The sequence below is a fragment of the Mesoplodon densirostris genome, chromosome 17 (genome assembly GCF_025265405.1).
Source record: "Mesoplodon densirostris isolate mMesDen1 chromosome 17, mMesDen1 primary haplotype, whole genome shotgun sequence".
Lineage (NCBI taxonomy): Eukaryota > Metazoa > Chordata > Mammalia > Artiodactyla > Ziphiidae > Mesoplodon > Mesoplodon densirostris.
Genome location: NC_082677.1, coordinates 17,866,690 through 17,884,748, shown reverse-complemented (window position 1 = coordinate 17,884,748; position 18,059 = coordinate 17,866,690). Strand labels below are relative to the sequence as shown.

General features: G+C 37.8%; 1 protein-coding gene across 1 annotated transcript; it reads right to left on the bottom strand.

Annotated features, from left to right (window-relative positions):
- Window positions 1-853: 853 nt before the first annotated feature.
- Window positions 854-17,845, bottom strand: SPRYD7 (SPRY domain containing 7). Its single transcript, XM_060079948.1, has 5 exons — window positions 17,512-17,845; window positions 12,067-12,183; window positions 9,732-9,898; window positions 5,089-5,191; window positions 854-1,750 (listed from the first exon to the last, which is right to left on the bottom strand). The coding sequence occupies exons 1-5, from the start codon at window positions 17,615-17,617 to the stop codon at window positions 1,653-1,655; spliced, it is 591 nt and encodes a 196-aa protein (XP_059935931.1). The 5' UTR covers window positions 17,618-17,845; the 3' UTR covers window positions 854-1,652.
- Between the last annotated feature and the right edge of the window lie 214 nt (window positions 17,846-18,059).

The following is an 18,059-nucleotide window of genomic DNA, read 5'->3' as shown; positions in this document are numbered from 1 at the left end:
AAGTATACATGTTTTCAAAACACATTGTCACGTTTGTGTCTATCAATTGAACAATAAATAAATATTGTGCAGGATTCTTTTGTCTATGGGTCAAAAATAGTCTTAAATCCTTAGAAAATTTAGAGTAGGCAATCATTCTCAAAGAATTCTCTCCTGAGCAGTGGTTCTCAATCTTTTGCGTGGATCAGAATCACCCGAAGGGCTTGTTCAAACACAGATTCCTGGGTGCTATCCCCAGCAGTTTCTGATTCAGTGGGTCGGGGGTGGGGCCTGAGTGTCCATTTCTAACAAGTTCTCAAGTGAGGCCGAGGCTGACGGTCTGAAGGCCACACTATGAAAACCAATGAGCAGAGTCAACAAAGAAGCTACGTTCATTAATTGCCTACGATGACGAAGAAGGTGTTTTATGTATATAATATTATTTAACTAGTTACAGAATCTCATCAAGGGTATGATTATCCCTTTTATAAATGAGGAACCTGAGCTCAGAAAGACTGAGGAACTTGCCTGAAGAGATAATGGGATCAGGTGGCAAAACTACAATTCAGATCTCCTTCAATTCTAAAGCCCTGTTTTTCTAGTACAACATATTGCTCCACGTTGGTAAAGGAGTGAAACGCATGCATCCTTTGCATGCCCATCTCGAAAGGAGACTGTACCAGATATAGAAAGTGATTTGTTCAGCTTAGTAGGGTGTTATCTAAAGGTCAGGGATTCTTCCTGAAAACTAGGCAAAGGCTCAGGGTCGTGGAGAGAATTCACTTATCTCCAAACTTCTGAAATAATCAAGGGTGAAGTGAATTACTGTATAATTAACAAAACAGGAAGAACATATATTTAATATGGTACTGAATAGTCCTTAATTACTAATATTTTATTATTCCTTACAGAAAAATGCACATTTAAACAAAAGTCCTTAAAAGAATAATCTCATTTCCACTTAAGTTGAAAGCATGATACTATTCTAAATGTCTGCTGTGTACACTACATCACCAAACAACCACTACTTACTCAGGTGTTGAAGTAACACAGCATGATGGTCTTCAACAAAATACTCTGACAGCTACTACGACACTTATCTCCTTTCACAAAGAAAATCAAAAGCAATGACATACAAACAAAATAAGCAATTTAAATTTTAAGAAAAGTGGTACATTTTATAGTAAATAAATCGCCAAAAATGAAGTTGCCAAAAACATAAATTTGTCACTTTGTTATACTCTATATAAAAGACACTGAGACACAAAATTATTGGACTGCAGACTTAAAATAGTTAATGAGGTCTACACTTCAGAATGACAAAAACCTCCACCCAACTCTGTATCTCTATCAAAACAAATATTTTGCATTAAGAAAGATTCCCTTTTAAATATCTATATACGTATTTCCATTTAATACTGTTAATCAAACCCACAGTCATATTTATTTAAATAAGAATTAAATAAACTGCCCCAAGTGCTGATTTCATTATCACAAAACCTAAGTATTTTAAATCACAACTTCAGGATAGTATATTGTATACATTGGTTCCTTAGATAACATTAACGAGCATATTTTTAAGGATATTTTGTCATCTGTAGGTCAGGTAAAGCTTTATTAAATGGTAAACACTTTTAACAGTGCAGAAATACAAGTTTCAAAAACAAATACATTCAGAAGATCTGCTGTTCAAATAATATCTTTTCAAAACCAGGTGGAGGAGTATGATAAAATTCACTGAACTGGCAATCCAAAATTGCACTGTCATCAACTAGAGATAGAAAAAAAGAAAATAAATTAGAAGCAAACACCTTAATTTGAATGAATACATAAATTATAAACTGTTTTCATAATGCCATAGTATTAATAGGCAGGAAGAATAAACTCATATGCTATCCAGGTTACAAAACATGATCCTATTGGGTAAAAATAACCACAATGAAGAATAAAATCTATCAAGAACACTGAAAGGAAATACATCAAAATATTATTAATAATTATTTCTAGATGATGTAAATATCGGTAATTTGAGTTTTTCCTTACTTACCTACCTGTCTCTTCTCAATTTTACACATTAAGATAAATTACTTCTTAAAAAATATTTTATTAAAAAAATTATAGATTCACAAAGAGTAGCAAAAATAATACAGAAAGTCCTGTGTACCCTTCACTCAGCTTCCCCTAGTGGTAACATCTTACACAACTACAGTATAATATCCAAACCAGAAAACTAACACTGATACTAACACTGTTCATTAGACTGCAGGCCTTACTTAGCTTCTACACATTTTTACCAGCATTTACTCAAGAGAAATGAATGCATATATCCACACAAAGCCTTGTACATGAATGTTCACAGCACCTTTATTTATAATGGCCAAAAACTGGAAACAACTAAATATCCATTAACAGGTGAAGGGAAAAAACAACTGTGATATATCCACACAATGAACAATACTACTTGGTAATAAAAATCAATGAATTGTTGATACATGCTACAACATGGATAAATCTTAAAATAATTATGCTGAGTAAAAGCCAGACAAAAAAAGAATACAAATTGTATGATTCTATTTATATAATACTCTAAAAATGCAAGATAATTTGTAGTGACAGAAAGCAGATAGTGGCTGCATGGGGTGGGTGGGGAGAGGTGAGCAGAAAGCATTAAAAGGGGGCAGGAGGAAACTTAAGGGTGGTGAATATGTTCATTATCCTGACTATAGTGACGATATGGGTGTTCACTTTACAGCTACTTGTTAAACTGCACATATATGTTTAATACACATTAGTATTTTATACTTCATAATAAATGCAGAAAAAAAGTTAAGTACTGGATTTGACATTCATGAAGTCACTAGTGATTTTAACAAGGGTGGCTTCAGTGAAGTGGTGGTGAAGGCAGCCACACCGGTTGAAGAACAGGTGAACGATACAATATAAACAGTGATGGAAGCTATTCTATAAGAAATGCAGCCATATAAGAAGGGTAAACAGAGGACTGGTGAGGGTATGAGTTTAAGGGAGGGTATTTTGGAATGAGAATGATTCAGAATGTTCAACAGACATTGAAGAGAGAGGTTGATGACATGAGACAGAGACGAAATAATGACAGTAAAGTCCCAGAGTTGGGGAGTTTGAAATCTCGACCAGAGACTGAGTTTTTTGAACATGAAGGGCACCACTTCCTCTAAGATGGGATGGGAAGAAGGCAAGACTGGAGTAGATCCAGAAAAGCTTCAGGAGGATGGGGAGGAAAGCTGGAGTTTACCACTGATGGTCTGTTTCTCTATAAAGTGGAAGGGAAGGTCAATCTATGGAGAATGAATAGGGAATTGAAAGAACTACAATGAAAGTCTGGAACGTGCAGAGATGTAACAACACTTTTCTTTAGTGTTACGCAGTGGTGCCTCTCCATAGGTTGAATGCAAGAACGGACAAAATGAATGACTGGATGGATCTAGGATTAGGGATGGGATAGAAGACAAAAAGGGTAAGGGAATTTGAATTTTATTTTTATCTTTGATAGTATCTGGCTAAAATACTTGATTTAATTGGACTGATTTATCAATTTCAATTTATAAAATATATTACTATATATAATTTACTACCTTTAACTTTACTACATTTAAAATAATGCCAAATCAAAGAAACTATTTAGAATAAAAATCTCATTTGCTATATTCATTTATAACTCAGTCATTCTACTGATATTTATTTCATTTCTCAGACTAAACTATTTTGAATATTAAGCTACATTCCCATGTATTTAAGTAAATACATTTCTTTTAGGGTTACCCAATATTGCAAATAAACTAACCTATATCAAGTTTAAAAATACACCTTTACATGCAAAGATATGCAAAGATACAGAAGGCAAAAATCACTGAAAAGTAATAATTTAGGAAAAAAGAAGATAAATGAAAACCTTAAAATAAAGCACAGGTTCTGACTGTTATTATCAAATTATTAAATATTTTTATTTGTTACTGTATATTTTTGCCACCCCGAACAAACACTGCTACCTTTCTAGTAAGTTACTACAAAAAAGTTAACAATTAGTTTTCATTATGGCTCAAATCCTTAGATTAATTGATTAAAGTAATTAAATGAGAAAATGTTTTTAGAGCAACTAAAACCACAGGCAGAAAAATCATATACCTGTTGATTTAAAGTTGATAACATAAAAAATGAAGAATAGAGTGATAAAGGCACAGTGTTTATGTATATTTTTTATAAAGAGAGACACCTTATTTTTTAGAGATACCAATAAAATAGTTAAGAATAAAATGGTATAATGTCTGGCATTTGCCTCAAAATACTACAAGGAGGGGGAGATGAAGAACAGGAGGACTGCAGGGAGGGGATGAAACGTGACTGGCTACTAGTTGATAATTGTTTGAAGCTGAGTGGTGGGTACATGAAAGTTCATTATTCTATTCTCTTTACTTCTATATATGTTTGAAATTTTCTGTAATAAAATTAAAGTAACTGGTACAGAGTCATCTCTAAGTAACCCAATTCTTGGAGGGATACACTTGTACAGAAACTATAGTACTTACACATACATGGCTATCAAAAGCAAAACAATCAATATGAAACCATTCTAAGTCAATATTTCTCTCAGAGGAGTTTTAACATTTAGGTAATTTTATAAAGGTAACCAATGCTCAATCTACTACATTTAGGTAATTTTATAAAGGTAACCAATGCTCAATCTACATGAAATTCCCATCGTTATTTCCAAAATATTCTTTACAATTACATTTCCTGGCCATCTAACCCTCTCCAACAACTGGCAGAAATATCTTTTTGTAAATTCCATAAAGCTTTTTGGAACTTTCTAGAATATAAGACTATATGATATAAAAGGGAATATGGTTATTGCATATTTAAGCATAATCATTGTACTTAGCAAGTTTATTTTTTAAATATATAGGGAATAAAAACTTTCCTTAGTCTTGCCAAGTGGGATTGTGATAACCTACGGAGTACACTACAGAGGTCCTTATTAACTTGTCCAGCCTTCTGAATGAGTTATAAAGTTAATGAAAATGCCAAGCAAAAGTTAACATATATCTAATAATGTTTAGCAATATTTTAGCTTACCATAAACAACTGGATACACTGTCCCTCGTATACCAGATGCTGGACAATGCATGTTTTTTCCATTCAAATATACATTTAATTCTACATGGTCATATGTAATACCCTAGGAAGCAAAGTAAATATTAAAAAGGGTAAAAATATACATGTTCCATAAAAACCTGAACAGTCAGAAAGCACTGATTGGGGAGCATGGAAACACAAAAAATTAAGCAAAAGGTCACAATAGCTTGTATTAAGGTTTACAATTAGGTAGAATTCACTTGAACTGAGTTAAAAAAAAATTAGTGGTGATTATGTGGGGGGAAAAAGGTAAAATCCCAAGAGTCCACATTAAAGGTAAAACTAAATCTTAGTATTATATTCAGATAATCTGGATTTTATATTTTGAATATTAAGATGATATAATTACTATATACTGTAAACAGAAAGACCTTTTAAACTCATATAGAAAACACTGCTCTTTATATATAGAATTTGATCTCAAGGGGGGAAAACAGTGAAGTTTTCACCATTAGGGATTATTATCTGTCACTGCTTTCAATTGTGATGAATTGTCTTTATACAACTTATTTCCAAAAAGAAATGATATATTTCTGTATCTCTTTACCTTGGCTTCAAATATGTCAAGTGTATTACCAAGGTAAAGTGGGTATTTACAACTGCATACAATTGGTAATTAGTATCAAGTTGAAAAATGGAAAAACAACAGCTCAAAAGACTTTAAAAAGACAATAAAAATATATTACTTAGTACATTATTAATGGTACACAAATCACAATAACAATTATTATTATGAAAATGCTGGAAAACAAATAATCTGTATTATGTACCAAACACTATTCTAGGCACTTCAAATTTACTCATTTAATCCTCGTAAGATAGGTATTTTTATTATCCCCATTTTACTGATGAGGTAGCTAAAGCACAGAGAGGTTAAATAATTTACCTGAGTTTGCACAGTTAGGAAGTGGCAGAGCTGGGACTTAACCTCATGCAGCACGGCTTCGGAAAACTTAATTGCCACGCAATTCAAAACTTCAAAACTTTTAAGAACTTTTATACTTTTAAAACTCTAAGACTTTGTACAATATTTACTCATTGATGACAAAAAGAGAGCTTTACTTTGAAGAATTAAGAATAGACAGTGGAGACCTTTCAATAGAAACCATCACAGACCAAGAAGCAACCACTTCAAGGATTTCTGACTGTGGATAAATTATATGAACCTACAAGCTTTTAAAAGTAGAAAAAGATCTTACAGATGATCTAGTCTTAACTCCCTCACTCTCCAGTTAAGACAGCAAAGGCCCAGATGAGTCAATGTGTTAAGTGCTATAAAAGATTCTCAAATCTTAGCAAAGCCAGGGTTAGACTAAACACAGAAAGATAAACGTTGCTTTTGTTTCATTTCAGTTTACGTACTTAAATAATAAAGCTAAGTGATGGCTAGGATTAGCTTTTTTAATGAAGTCGTCTGTTTTCATTTAGAAAACATGATTACAAAAATAAATAAATAACATGATTCCACAAAAAGCAGTGTGTCTCTCCCTTTACAGGATTACCGGGAATCCAGCGGTTCAGATCAGCAGGCTGTAGTCTGGGCACCCTTCCCCACCTGGTGGCGGCATCACCTACTGCAAGCAAGCAAATTTTCAACCCCGCCCTCCAGCACCAATATGCAGCACCCGAGAGAGAAGCGAGGAAGGATGTGAGAACCCTTGCCCTCCAGCAGCAGAGTTTAAGTTCAAGTATTTTCTAACTTAATCTGTCCTTTTTTTTTTTTTTTTTTTGGCTGTGCCACGTGCATGAGGGATTTTAGTTCCCCGACCAGGGCTCGAACCCATGGCCCCTGCAGTGGAAGTGCTGAGTCCTAACCACTGGACCTCCAGGGAATTCCCTTAATCCGTCCTTTTATATGCTCTAGAAACTAGGTTTGATTCTCTCATAATGATACCGAGAAATGTGATGTGTTCTAAGGATTTATCAGTAATTATTTGCAGGTTTGGTGAAGCAACTCTGAAATTAGACTGCCTGAGATCACTCCAAATAAGAAGTTATTACTTAACTTCTAATCTGTAAAATGGTAATTATAGTACCACCTATTTCACAGGGTCATTAAGAGGATTAAACAATTTAATCCCTGCCAGGCACTTAAAGCCGTTCTGGCCCATAATAGATGCTAGAGAAGTGTTTGCTATTATTATTATTGTTACACAGAATGTTTATGAAACTTCTCTGAAATTAAACTGAAAACTGCAATTTTAAAATGTAATCTGCACTTTTCAAAACTATATATAAAAGGAAAAAATAAGCATAAGCTTTTTCAGGAATGCCTCCCTGGTGCTGTAGTAGGCCCTGTTGGTACTATATGATTACTGTATAAATACAATCATTTGGTTAGATATTGAAAGCTTGTTTTTCTAGATTCTCCTGAGAGAATGGTATATGACTGAAATTCTACACATATGAGAATGTTTTTCCTGTCTTATAATTCATTCCTCTTTTCCTATGCTATTGTCAGTAATTTAGTGAAATTTGTTCTCAAATGTTTAAACTAGGAAGATAAAGTTAATAGAGTAGGATAATGTTTTACTCTTTCAGGATTCTGCTTATATTTCATCTTTTTGAGTCCTTTTATCAGAATGGGCATAAAAACTCAAAGTCTAATTTACTTATTTATTTTAATTTTTGGCTGCATTGGGTCTTCATTGTTCTGTGTGGGCTTTCTCTAGTTGTGGCGAGCAGGGGCTACTCTTCGTTGCAGTGTGTGGGCTTCTCACTGCAGTGGCTTCTCTTGTTGTGGAGCATGGGCTCTAGGCGCACAGGCTTCAGTAGCTGCAGCACGTGAGCTCAGCAGTTGTGTCTCGCGGGCTCTAGAGCGCAGGCTCAGTAGTTGTGGTGCACGGGCTCAGTTGCTCCGCAGCATGTGGGATCTTCCTGGACAAGGGATCGAACCCGTGTCCTCTGCATTGGCAGGCGGATTCTTTTTTTTTTTTTTTTTGCGGTACGCGGGCCTCTCACTGTTGTGGCCTCTCCCGTTGTGGAGCACAGGCTCTGGACACGCAGGCCCAGCGGTCATGGCTCACGGGCCCAGCCATTCCACGGCATGTGGGATCTTCCTGGACCGGGGCACGAACCCATGTCCTCTGCATCAGCAGGCGCACTCTCAACCACTGCGCCACCAGGGAAGCCCTGGCAGGCGGATTCTTAACCACTGCGCCATCAGGGAAGTCCCTCAAAGTCTAATTTAATAATGCTGACAGACTAAAAATGACATTCTTAAATCTGTCAATTTGAGGTATCAGTCACCTCAGGGAATGAGACAGGAAGGCAAGAATAACACACAGTAGAAGTTCAGTACATCAACAAAGAAAAACATTTGTTACTGATTAACCTTTCTTATGTTTGAATTTCATTTTTTAGTGTAAACAGGTTGACAGCACCAACCTGACTTCAAGATTCTCTTCCACAAAATAACCATTTGAATAAGGGTGTTCTACATTATGGGCATCTGGCAATGACCTACAAACAGAGAACCAACTATTCGAAAGGAAAAACAAGGAAAAGCAGATTTTAAAAATGGTTTATGCCTTTAGTTTCCTTTAGTTAATTTAGGAAAAACATACTTTCAATAATTTACCTATTTGAAGACTCTTCTTCACATTTTTTAAATTGCATAAAAGATCAGACCATAATTAAAAATCATTTCCACATCTTCCTTCACTCTCTTCAAAATACCGTCTACTTCTTTAATTCAATAACCTGGATTTACCTTGTTTGTTTTATCTTATTATTAGAAACTCTCTCTAATTATTTACAGATTCCTTTCAACTTGGTATGAGAGCCAGGAACCCAAGGCTCTGCGTAAGGAGACCCAAGAACTCTGTTCTCAGTCAATAGCTAATGGCCTGAACTCAGTGTATAAAAGGTTCTTGGACAACACTGTTTGAGAGGAAGTATCTGGAAAAAGGCAGAAAGGGATCTTTGGATTACATTTTCAATAGGGTGGCTTTGGTAGAGACTTAAATATATCTAGTTGGGAATAAAAACAGAGAAGTCAATAATATGTAACTCCTTCTATCCCCTGCTTTCTAAAAAAAGTTTTCTACAATCAAGCCTTAGAATATTGAGTCAGTTTTTTGAAGAGTTCTGAAAGTGAAGCAAGTTTAATAGGGTTATGTTTAACGAGGACCAACGCTCCTGATAAAATGCTGAACTTCTTTAACAGAAGTTCATGACAAATTAAGCAATAAATGTCAAATTTTTCTCGAGATCTCCAGCTGCAAAAATACCTAATATTTTCTAATATAAGGGTTAGCAAACTTTTAAAATCGTGGGCCAAGATTTCTTTTATGTGAGAGAAGCAGGAAATGATCAGCAGCCAACCTGTCATCAACTCTCCCTTAAATGGAAATAAGGGTTCACACTTATTTTCCTGGCCAGGGGCAGCTCTAGAAAGGACAAGGCAGTTAGGTAAGGCAGCATCTGCATCAAGTGCTCTCTTTGGAAAATGTACTACCTCATTAGATCCAATTCTGGTGCTTTGGAATTCAAACCACAAACTCAGAGGCAAAACTAGAAATACTAAAAGCAGTTCAAGTTTAATAATTAACAGTGGAAAACAACTCCACAAGAAAACTCACCACCACGTCTCCCTCCTGTGGAAGGCTGTTTGCTGGCAGCCTATTTTTCTCCTCGTTGTTGTGATATAGGGCTCCATCATTTCTCATCACCAGACTGTGCACATCTCGGCCAAGAGGGATCTGATTCAAGTTAACTTTCTGAGTTGCAACGCCAATACCCCAGATTCCTAAAAATATAATAATTTAAATGCTCCCCAAATCTGCAGTATACAAATATGAAAGGAGTTGTTTTTAAAGAAAGTGGCGTATTATCACTAAACTATTTTTTTGTTCATCTTTAAAAAAATTCTTTTAAAAGTAGTTTGCAAACTATACCATGTTCTCTTGCAGATGCAGTACAGCCTGGGAGATAAGCGAGTGGGCCCTGGAGTTGCACTGCCTAGGTTTCAATTCTGACTTTGCTATGTCATCTTGGGCACGTTACTTAACCTCCCTCTGCTTCCTCACCTGTGAACTGTGGATTCTAACAGTACTATCCTCTTAAAGTTATTAGAAGATACAGCGAGATAATCCAAGTGAAGCACTTGGAACAGTGTAAGTATTAAAAAAAAATGGGTAAGTAAAGCACAGAGGAAGTATTTTTAAAAGATACTAGCTATTGTCATTATTATTATTATTATTATTCTCTAAAAATATTATAAAGCTACACAATGAATTTAAATGGCCTGGGGTTCTATTTCAAGCACCACCTCTGAGAAGCAGGAATTTACTGTCTTTACTTTTTGCATCTATAACATGTGACAAATAATCTATGACCTGGTCAGTATCATGGAGAGGAGAAAAATAATGATAAAGTGTAAAATCATTTTCTTATCCAATACCTTAAGTCCATGAGTTTAAAACCTTTTGGTCTAAATTGATTTTAAAGCAAGCAGCTCTCTTCTTAATCTAACAGAATACCTACAGCTCCTGGTTACATCTCAAAGGGTTTCCTTCTCAGTTTTTATCAAAATCAGTTAGGAGAAATTCTATAGATCGAAGAATGTTTGAAGACCATGTTGTCAATCAATCAATTTTACTGGATTGAGTGAGACCATCAGAAAGCTACATGTCTGGACTTCACTGTCTTGGCCTCCTAAATAATTTGATTATATAATTTATCCTCCAAGGTGGGACAAGAGTGACAGCAGGTGATAATACTAATTTCATGGGACAACAGTTCTAGACAGGGTTACAGAGTCCCCTGACTCCTAAAGAACTGTGCACACTGTGATACACTTGGGCACAACTGCCTGAAGCTTTTACTAAGGGAACAATGCTACAAACTCCAATAATGCACTTATTCTAGAGATATTATTGAGGATAGCACCCTTTATAGAAAATCCACATAAAAATTTGTATTACATTTCAGGCTCAAGGAACTATTCGCTTCTCTTGAGAAAAGGTATGTTATACTTGAGAAGATTACAGTAACCAGAGACATTATGCAGCCAGTGAGTTAAGTTACAAAAGAATGGAATGGAGGACAGATTCAAATTTATTTCACACACTTAAGAAAAATCAGTATTTAAAATGAGTTTAAAAAACAAGCCCCAGAGGAATATTTTATGTCATTCAAGTAAGAGTAAGAGCAGAATTAATTTACTCCACTCTAGATTTCCTATTCTGTACGTATATTACTCATGCCATGTTTCACTAGACATTTCTTTAAAATAAAGCCTTAAAAAATTTCCCCATATTCAACACTGCCACAAGTTAACTAATTAATAACTATCATAATACTCATGTAGAATTGCTATACAACTCAAGAAACTTCAGAATTAAAAAAAAAATTTTTAATTTTTAATTAAAGTATAGTTGATTTACAGATTCATAAATTTTTAAAGAGACTTTAGACTTCTATCAGAATTCTAAACCTGCCAATTGCTTCAGAAGACATTGAATCAGGGAATCTTAATAAGAGTTAAGGGAAAAACTCAGGATCATAAGATTAATTTTATCCTAAGATAAAACAGCAAGAGTCTACACCTTATATGCTTGACCAAATGAAATGGTTCATCTAGCTGCCACTAATAATTAACCATATTAATAATAATGCTTGTGCCTTAAACTGAACCAGTATGTCGTGTCTTTAAAACACTTTCATACATGCAGCTCATATGAAGCAGGAAGGGCAGCTCCTGTAATCCATTTTATAGATGAGAAAACTGAACCTAATATAACGAAATTGACTAATTAAACCAGGATCACACAATAAGATGTGGAAGAAAAAGGTCTTCTAAGTAAGAGTTTAGTGTTTTTTTAATTACCTCATTAATCTTTTTCATATATTGAAAATTACTCCTCATATTTAGAATAATTAGGACTTTTAATAGTCAAGTACCATTATACCAACCTGTGGACTGGATTTTGAATTCAAAGTAGCTTTTGTTTTGATGTAAAGGTGCACTGGCTAAACAACCTCCTGTTCCACATATTCTTCTTCCATTTTTTACAATGACAACATCCGTTCCTAAACAAAAGAATATAGACACTGTGTAAAGTTTTATATTCTCTTATTCAACAATCAAGGTTAATTTCTGTTTCACTTTTAACCCTTGGTCTCCAAAAAATAGGGAGACTATATATACTTTGAAATATAAAAATACTGATAAATTATTTAAAATATTTAATTTACTTTTTTCCTGGGAGAACATTAATATTAATTTGTGGCTAGAAATCTTGTTTAATTAGGCAGTTTCAAATAAATAGTAATTCTGAATTATACTGAATATTTGAAACACTTTTAAGGTAGAAGTAGACTTTTTTTTTTTTTTTTTTTTTTTGGCTGTGCCACGTGGCTTGCGGGATCTCAGTTCCCCGAACCCTGGACCACGGCAGTGAAAGCCCAGAATCCTAACCACTAGACCACCAGGGAACTCCCAGAAACAGACTTTCTTAAATTTAAGCCAATGAATCAATTTGATGATTTCATAAATATCTTGATTTAAATAAAAACATAAACACTTAAAAGAAACTGGCAAATTACCATTTTCAGTTCAATCTAAGCAAATCAATCTGCTAAAAACTGACTGAATGTCTACTAGGTACAAGGTCCTATGCTAGTGCATTTTGGTCAAGTAAGAATTGAAGATGAATGGAACACGGAAAGGAACCTACATCTATGTTCTTGAAATAACTGACATCCCTGGTGGTGGCGCAGTGGTTAAGAATCTGCCTGGCAATGCAGGAGACAAGGGTTCAATCCCTGGTCCAGGAAGATCCCGCATGCTGCGGAGCAACTAAGCCTGTGCACCACAACTACAGAGCGTGCACTCTAGAGCCCAAAAGCCACAACTACTGAAGCCCACGCACCTAGAGTCCGTGCTCCGCAACAAGAGAAGCCACCACAATGAGAAGCCCGCGCACCACAACAAAGAGCAGCCCCTGCTCACTGCAACTAGAGGAAGCCTGCGTGCAGCAACGAACACCCAACAAAGCCAAAAGAGAAAAAAAAATGGGGCTTCCCTGGTGGCGCAGTGGTTAAGAATCCGCCTGCCAATGCACGAGACACGGGTTGGAGTCCTAGTCCAGGAAGATCCCACATGCCGCGGAGCAGCTAAGCCCGTGAGCCACAACTACTGAGCCTGCGCTCTAGAATCCGTGAGTCACAGCTACTGAGCCTGCGTGCCTAGAGCCCGTGCTCCACAACAAGAGAAGCCACTGCAATGAGAAGCCCGCGCACCACAACGAAGAGTAGCCCCCGCTCGCCACAACTAAAGAAAGCCCGCGCCCAGCAATGAAGACCGAACGCAGCCAAAAATAAATTAAAAAAAAAAAGAAATAGCTGTCATGGAAAAATGCTAATTTTAGGATTTTTAAAATGTTTGTAAGACAGCTGCTGCTGTCAATCATATTGTAAATACGTAAACAAGATTTTAACATCATTAAATGCATTGTATTTTCATGGAAAATTTTAGTTCAAATAACATTTGATAGATGAGAGTGAGAAAAAGTCTCTTGATAATGTGACTCCAATACCAATTCTTTTCCAAATATTGGTTTAGGAAAGCTTATCAGAGAGCATGAAGAAAGTTAACAAAATTCTAATACATAAGAAATATCCCGTAACATCGAGGCATGTGATTCCCAAGATCTGTAACCAGTATGACTTTTCTGGTAATAAGTGTACAAGCCAAGCAGATCTGGCTGTGAGAACTGTAGGGAACTCCTCCAGAGGGGGTTAAATAAACCTAGAACATAGTAACAAAAGGTATTGACAGGGAGGCAGGTCTCCCATTAACTCACTGTTGAATTCATACCTAAAAAATTATTTGGGACAAATACATAAGAGAAATACCAAATTTTCAGATTTTATCACAATTCTAAACTGGTTGATTTAAGAAAGACACTGTTATTTAAGATAAAACTAAGATCTTATTATATGATTATTAAAAACTTATTAGCATCCTTTTTTTTTTCTAATTACAAATGTTAAACCGCAAATTCTGGGAAAGTGTCTTTATACATAATTTACATCTGGCTGCCCCATATACCTCAGCAGTTTCAACTGGAGAACATCCAGGGCCCAGCTCCTCCTTGATGGCAAAGACCATGGAGTGCTTGGCATCCAGCAGACGCTGGACAAATAACTGATACAGAAATGAATGAATATGCTCTGCTAAGTACTGTGTAGTGGACATGTAGCATCTGTTTTCCCTTTCCCAACAGACTTTGCTCTGGAAATCAAAACAGTTCCAAGGAAGCTGACTCAATCTCTGGTTTCAGGGGTACAGCTTTGACCTAGGTTAAGTCAATCAGTACATTCCACATTTCCTGGCCACAGTGACTGAGTGAAAAACGGTTATATGACCTAAGCCACTACCATGAGAGATAGTCTCAGGACTTTTGCAGAGAGAATGAAGGGATAAAGATTCCCTCAGTCTTGCTGGATCTGAATGAGGAAGCCTACAGCCCAGGGAGAGGCTGCAAGTTATCATGGATGCCAGCCTTCAGGAATAAGCAGCAGAAGACAGAGGAAAGAGATGAAAAGAAGCTCAGTCCTTAGCAGCACTGAGTCTTCCTGAAGATAGTGCTGCTTTTGTACTTTTTAAATTTACATGAACCAATAAATTTCCTTCATTGTTTCAACTGTTTTGAGTTGCAGGTTTTGCAGCTTGTAACTGAAAGCATCCTAAGTGAAAAACATTTCAAAGAACTATGCAAATAAATGTTTTTTTTTTCATACCCAGCAATACTTTTTGGTTCTCATACATAACTCTGAGTTGGAACCACAGAACCAACTCTGAATATACTATTATTCTCTTACTTCAATTTCATTTCTTATCTCCAAGGCATTCTGCTAGGTACTGAGGTGTTTTATAAAGAAAGATGGATATATTCACAGAACATTTTATAGTGTTTGTGAATCATTGGGGAATTATCTTAAGCTTATTCCATTTCTCTTTTTTAAGTACAAAGATATCCTATATTTGGATCTATGTGATTTGTACAGTTTCGTTAATTATTAAGATTGCTTAGAAAGCCAAGGCAAATTTGAGTATAGCCAGAACACATATAAACATAGCCAAAGTGTATTTTTTAAAAAACGTTAGACATTTCCAAATGAATGGCATCCCTTTCAAAGTAGCTACCTTGGAAGACATTGATTTCTAAAAAGTCAATTCACAATTAAATACGGAGGCTGTGGTAAAAATGAAGATATTTATAAAAACTACTCCACAGAAAATCCCAAGAGGAATTCCAAATCGTTTTAAGTGATGCAGCATCACCAAAAGAAGTGACAACTTTGAAAGAGACAACATTCATTTGCATATGACATGCATAGACTATTTTCTTAACAAAAAACGGCAGTCACATTCTTTAGGTGACCTAATACAGCCTTTCACATATCCAAATACATGCATACTCACTCAGTGTGCTTCTCATATTTCAACTTAAGATCAATTGATGCTTGAAACCTGTTCCTAACTTGATGAACCTCTCCTCTTATATTATTTGCTTTCTAAAATCATGCTGCTTCTGTGATTGAAGAATTTGAATTTACTGGAAGACAGGTTAAGAAAAGTTTCCACGCAGAAGGTAATGGGGGATGACATTACTCTACTGAAAGATGCTGGGCAGCTTTGGAAAAAGAACATAGTGGAATGAGTACAAGTGACTGGTTCTTCGTAGAAGAAGAGACCAGAGAAAAGGAATACTTTAAAGAGCAGATTGTAGTAATTCAGGAGTTTGGAAGTAGAGATAGAAAGAGCTAAAGCTGACCATACGCTCCAGGAACTACGTGTGGTTTTCCTTTACTGTGTTCCTAGCATCTAAAACAATGCCTACCACATAACATCAGTCAATAAATATCAGTTGGGTGAACGAATAAGTGAAATGGAAACATTTTCTGAGGGAAATTATAGAATTTGAACATGTCTATAAATGATGATGAATAAGAAATAAACAGATATACATACATATATATTTATGTATCAGGGTTCTAATTACACTTGGGATATCTAAGAATTAAAATACCCACGTACAAAGTGGTAAACAATTATCACATTTGTGATTTAGTACATGCTACAGACATATAATGAGCAGAGTATTTCCAGATTTATAAAGAATCTGGGGGCTTCCCTGGTGGCGCAGTGGTTGAGAGTCCGCCTGCCGATTCAGGGGACACGGGTTCGTGCCCCGGCCCAGGAAGATCCCACATGCCGCGGAGCGGCTAGATCCGTGAGCCATGGCCGCTGGGCCTGTGCATCCAGAGCCTGTGCTCCGCAACAGGAGAGACCACAACAGTGAGAGGCCCACGTACCGCAAAAAAAAAAAAAAGAATCTGGGCCGGAGAGGGTTTTGCTATAAATATTAAGAATTCCCTTTGTTATTTCAATGCACTGTCCTTCAGCTAAAGAGATGTGGGAAAAACTGAAAGTGCAGATGTATACTTTGAAGAGAATAATCCGCAAAACAAACAGTACTCTGAAATAATTATAGTGGGAAATCTCTCCTTCTAGAACCATATTCCAGAAGCATGGAACTACATGGGACAAGTCTAAGAACAGAAATAATAAGGTGGTGAAAGAGGGTACAGAGGGGAGGAGGAGAACGTTAGGAGACAAGCTGTAAGCTCATTTGACACTGGAAGGAAAAAACATAGATGCGAAGAAGCAAAGCGCTGTTTTATTTCTGCAATAGCCTGACCTGCTGGGAAGAGGTCGGTCAGGAGAAATGACAACACCTCTAAGCGTGACTAACAGGGGTCGGACAGTGGGAGGTTTTCGTTGAAATGACAGGTTCTGACCTGAGCGGTGGCTTCAGGCTTCTGCAACTTGCCTTGTTTTGACTTTAGGAGATGAGAGGAAAATCATTTCCAATAAAACAACCGATAAATGATGGGCTAAGAGAAAGCTGTCAGGGCAGAGGAAGGAGCCGAGGACAGCTAAAGCTTTCTGAAAATGTGTGGGACTGGACTGGGGCTCGGCAGTGGAGCACTGTAGGAGGAGCACAGAGTCCTCCCCACTCCCCTCGAAGGTGACGTCTTATAAGAGTCCCAGGAGGCGGCAGCCGGGAGGACACTGCTGTGGAAACGGGTAGGTCCACACACCCATCTTCCCAAGACAGGAGCTGACAGGGCTGCGCAGCTCTGAACGCAGAGCAGGGCCGAGGTGGGGTCGGCCGGAGTCTGGAGGAGAACCGCGAGGCCAAACCGGGTCGAAGGCAGCGTCACAGGGTGAGGGACAGGGGGCGGAGCCCGGGGGGCCCCGGTAGCGTGCGGTCCTCGTGACTCTAGGCTGACCCCGACCAGCCGTGCCCGACCCGGGGTTGGGTCTGGGGAAGGGAGAGCCCTTACCCATGTGCTGCGTGTCCAGCTGCACGGCCGGCATCTCCTTCAGAGGGATGTGGCCCGTCCCGCCATCTCTGCAGCACCGCAGGCAGCAGAACACCGAGGCGGCCATAGCTCAGGGACCTCCGACGCCGCCGCCACCGCCTACCGCGCCTAGACCGCGACGACACCACCTCTCACCCCTCTGCTCCGCCTCCCGCCCCCTCCCGAGCGCCGGAGGGCGTCTGAGTGGAGCGCGGAGGCCGGTACCGCGACGCCGCAGGCCGAGAAGGCGCGGCACAGGATGAGGCGAAGCCAGCCGGGGCAGAAAATACGGAGCACCGGCTGGAGGAGTGGGGCCGAGCCGGGGGGCGGGGCTAGTGGCGAGGCGAGGCGGAGCGCGTGCCGGACGGGCGGGGAACGGCGTGCGCCTGCGCGCGGGAGACTTTTCCTTTCGGGCCGACCAGTCTGTGTGCAGATACTGACGGCTGCGCGAGCTTGTCTGGTCTCTACAGAAGCTCAGGGGTCTTCGGGTGCTGTATTCTTAAAACTGTGTCCCCCACTTCGACGTTATC

Excerpts from the sequence above, each read along its gene's own strand:
- SPRYD7 (XM_060079948.1), bottom strand. The coding sequence starts at position 17,617 with ATGGCCGCCTCGGTGTTCTGCTGCCTGCGGTGCTGCAGAGATGGCGGG. Across the intron at positions 9,899-12,066 it reads ATTCAAAATCCAGTCCACAG|GAATCTGGGGTATTGGCGTT; the intron begins GTTGGTATAATG and ends TTATATTTTTAG. Across the intron at positions 1,751-5,088 it reads AGTGTATCCAGTTGTTTATG|TTGATGACAGTGCAATTTTG; the intron begins GTAAGCTAAAAT and ends TTCTATCTCTAG.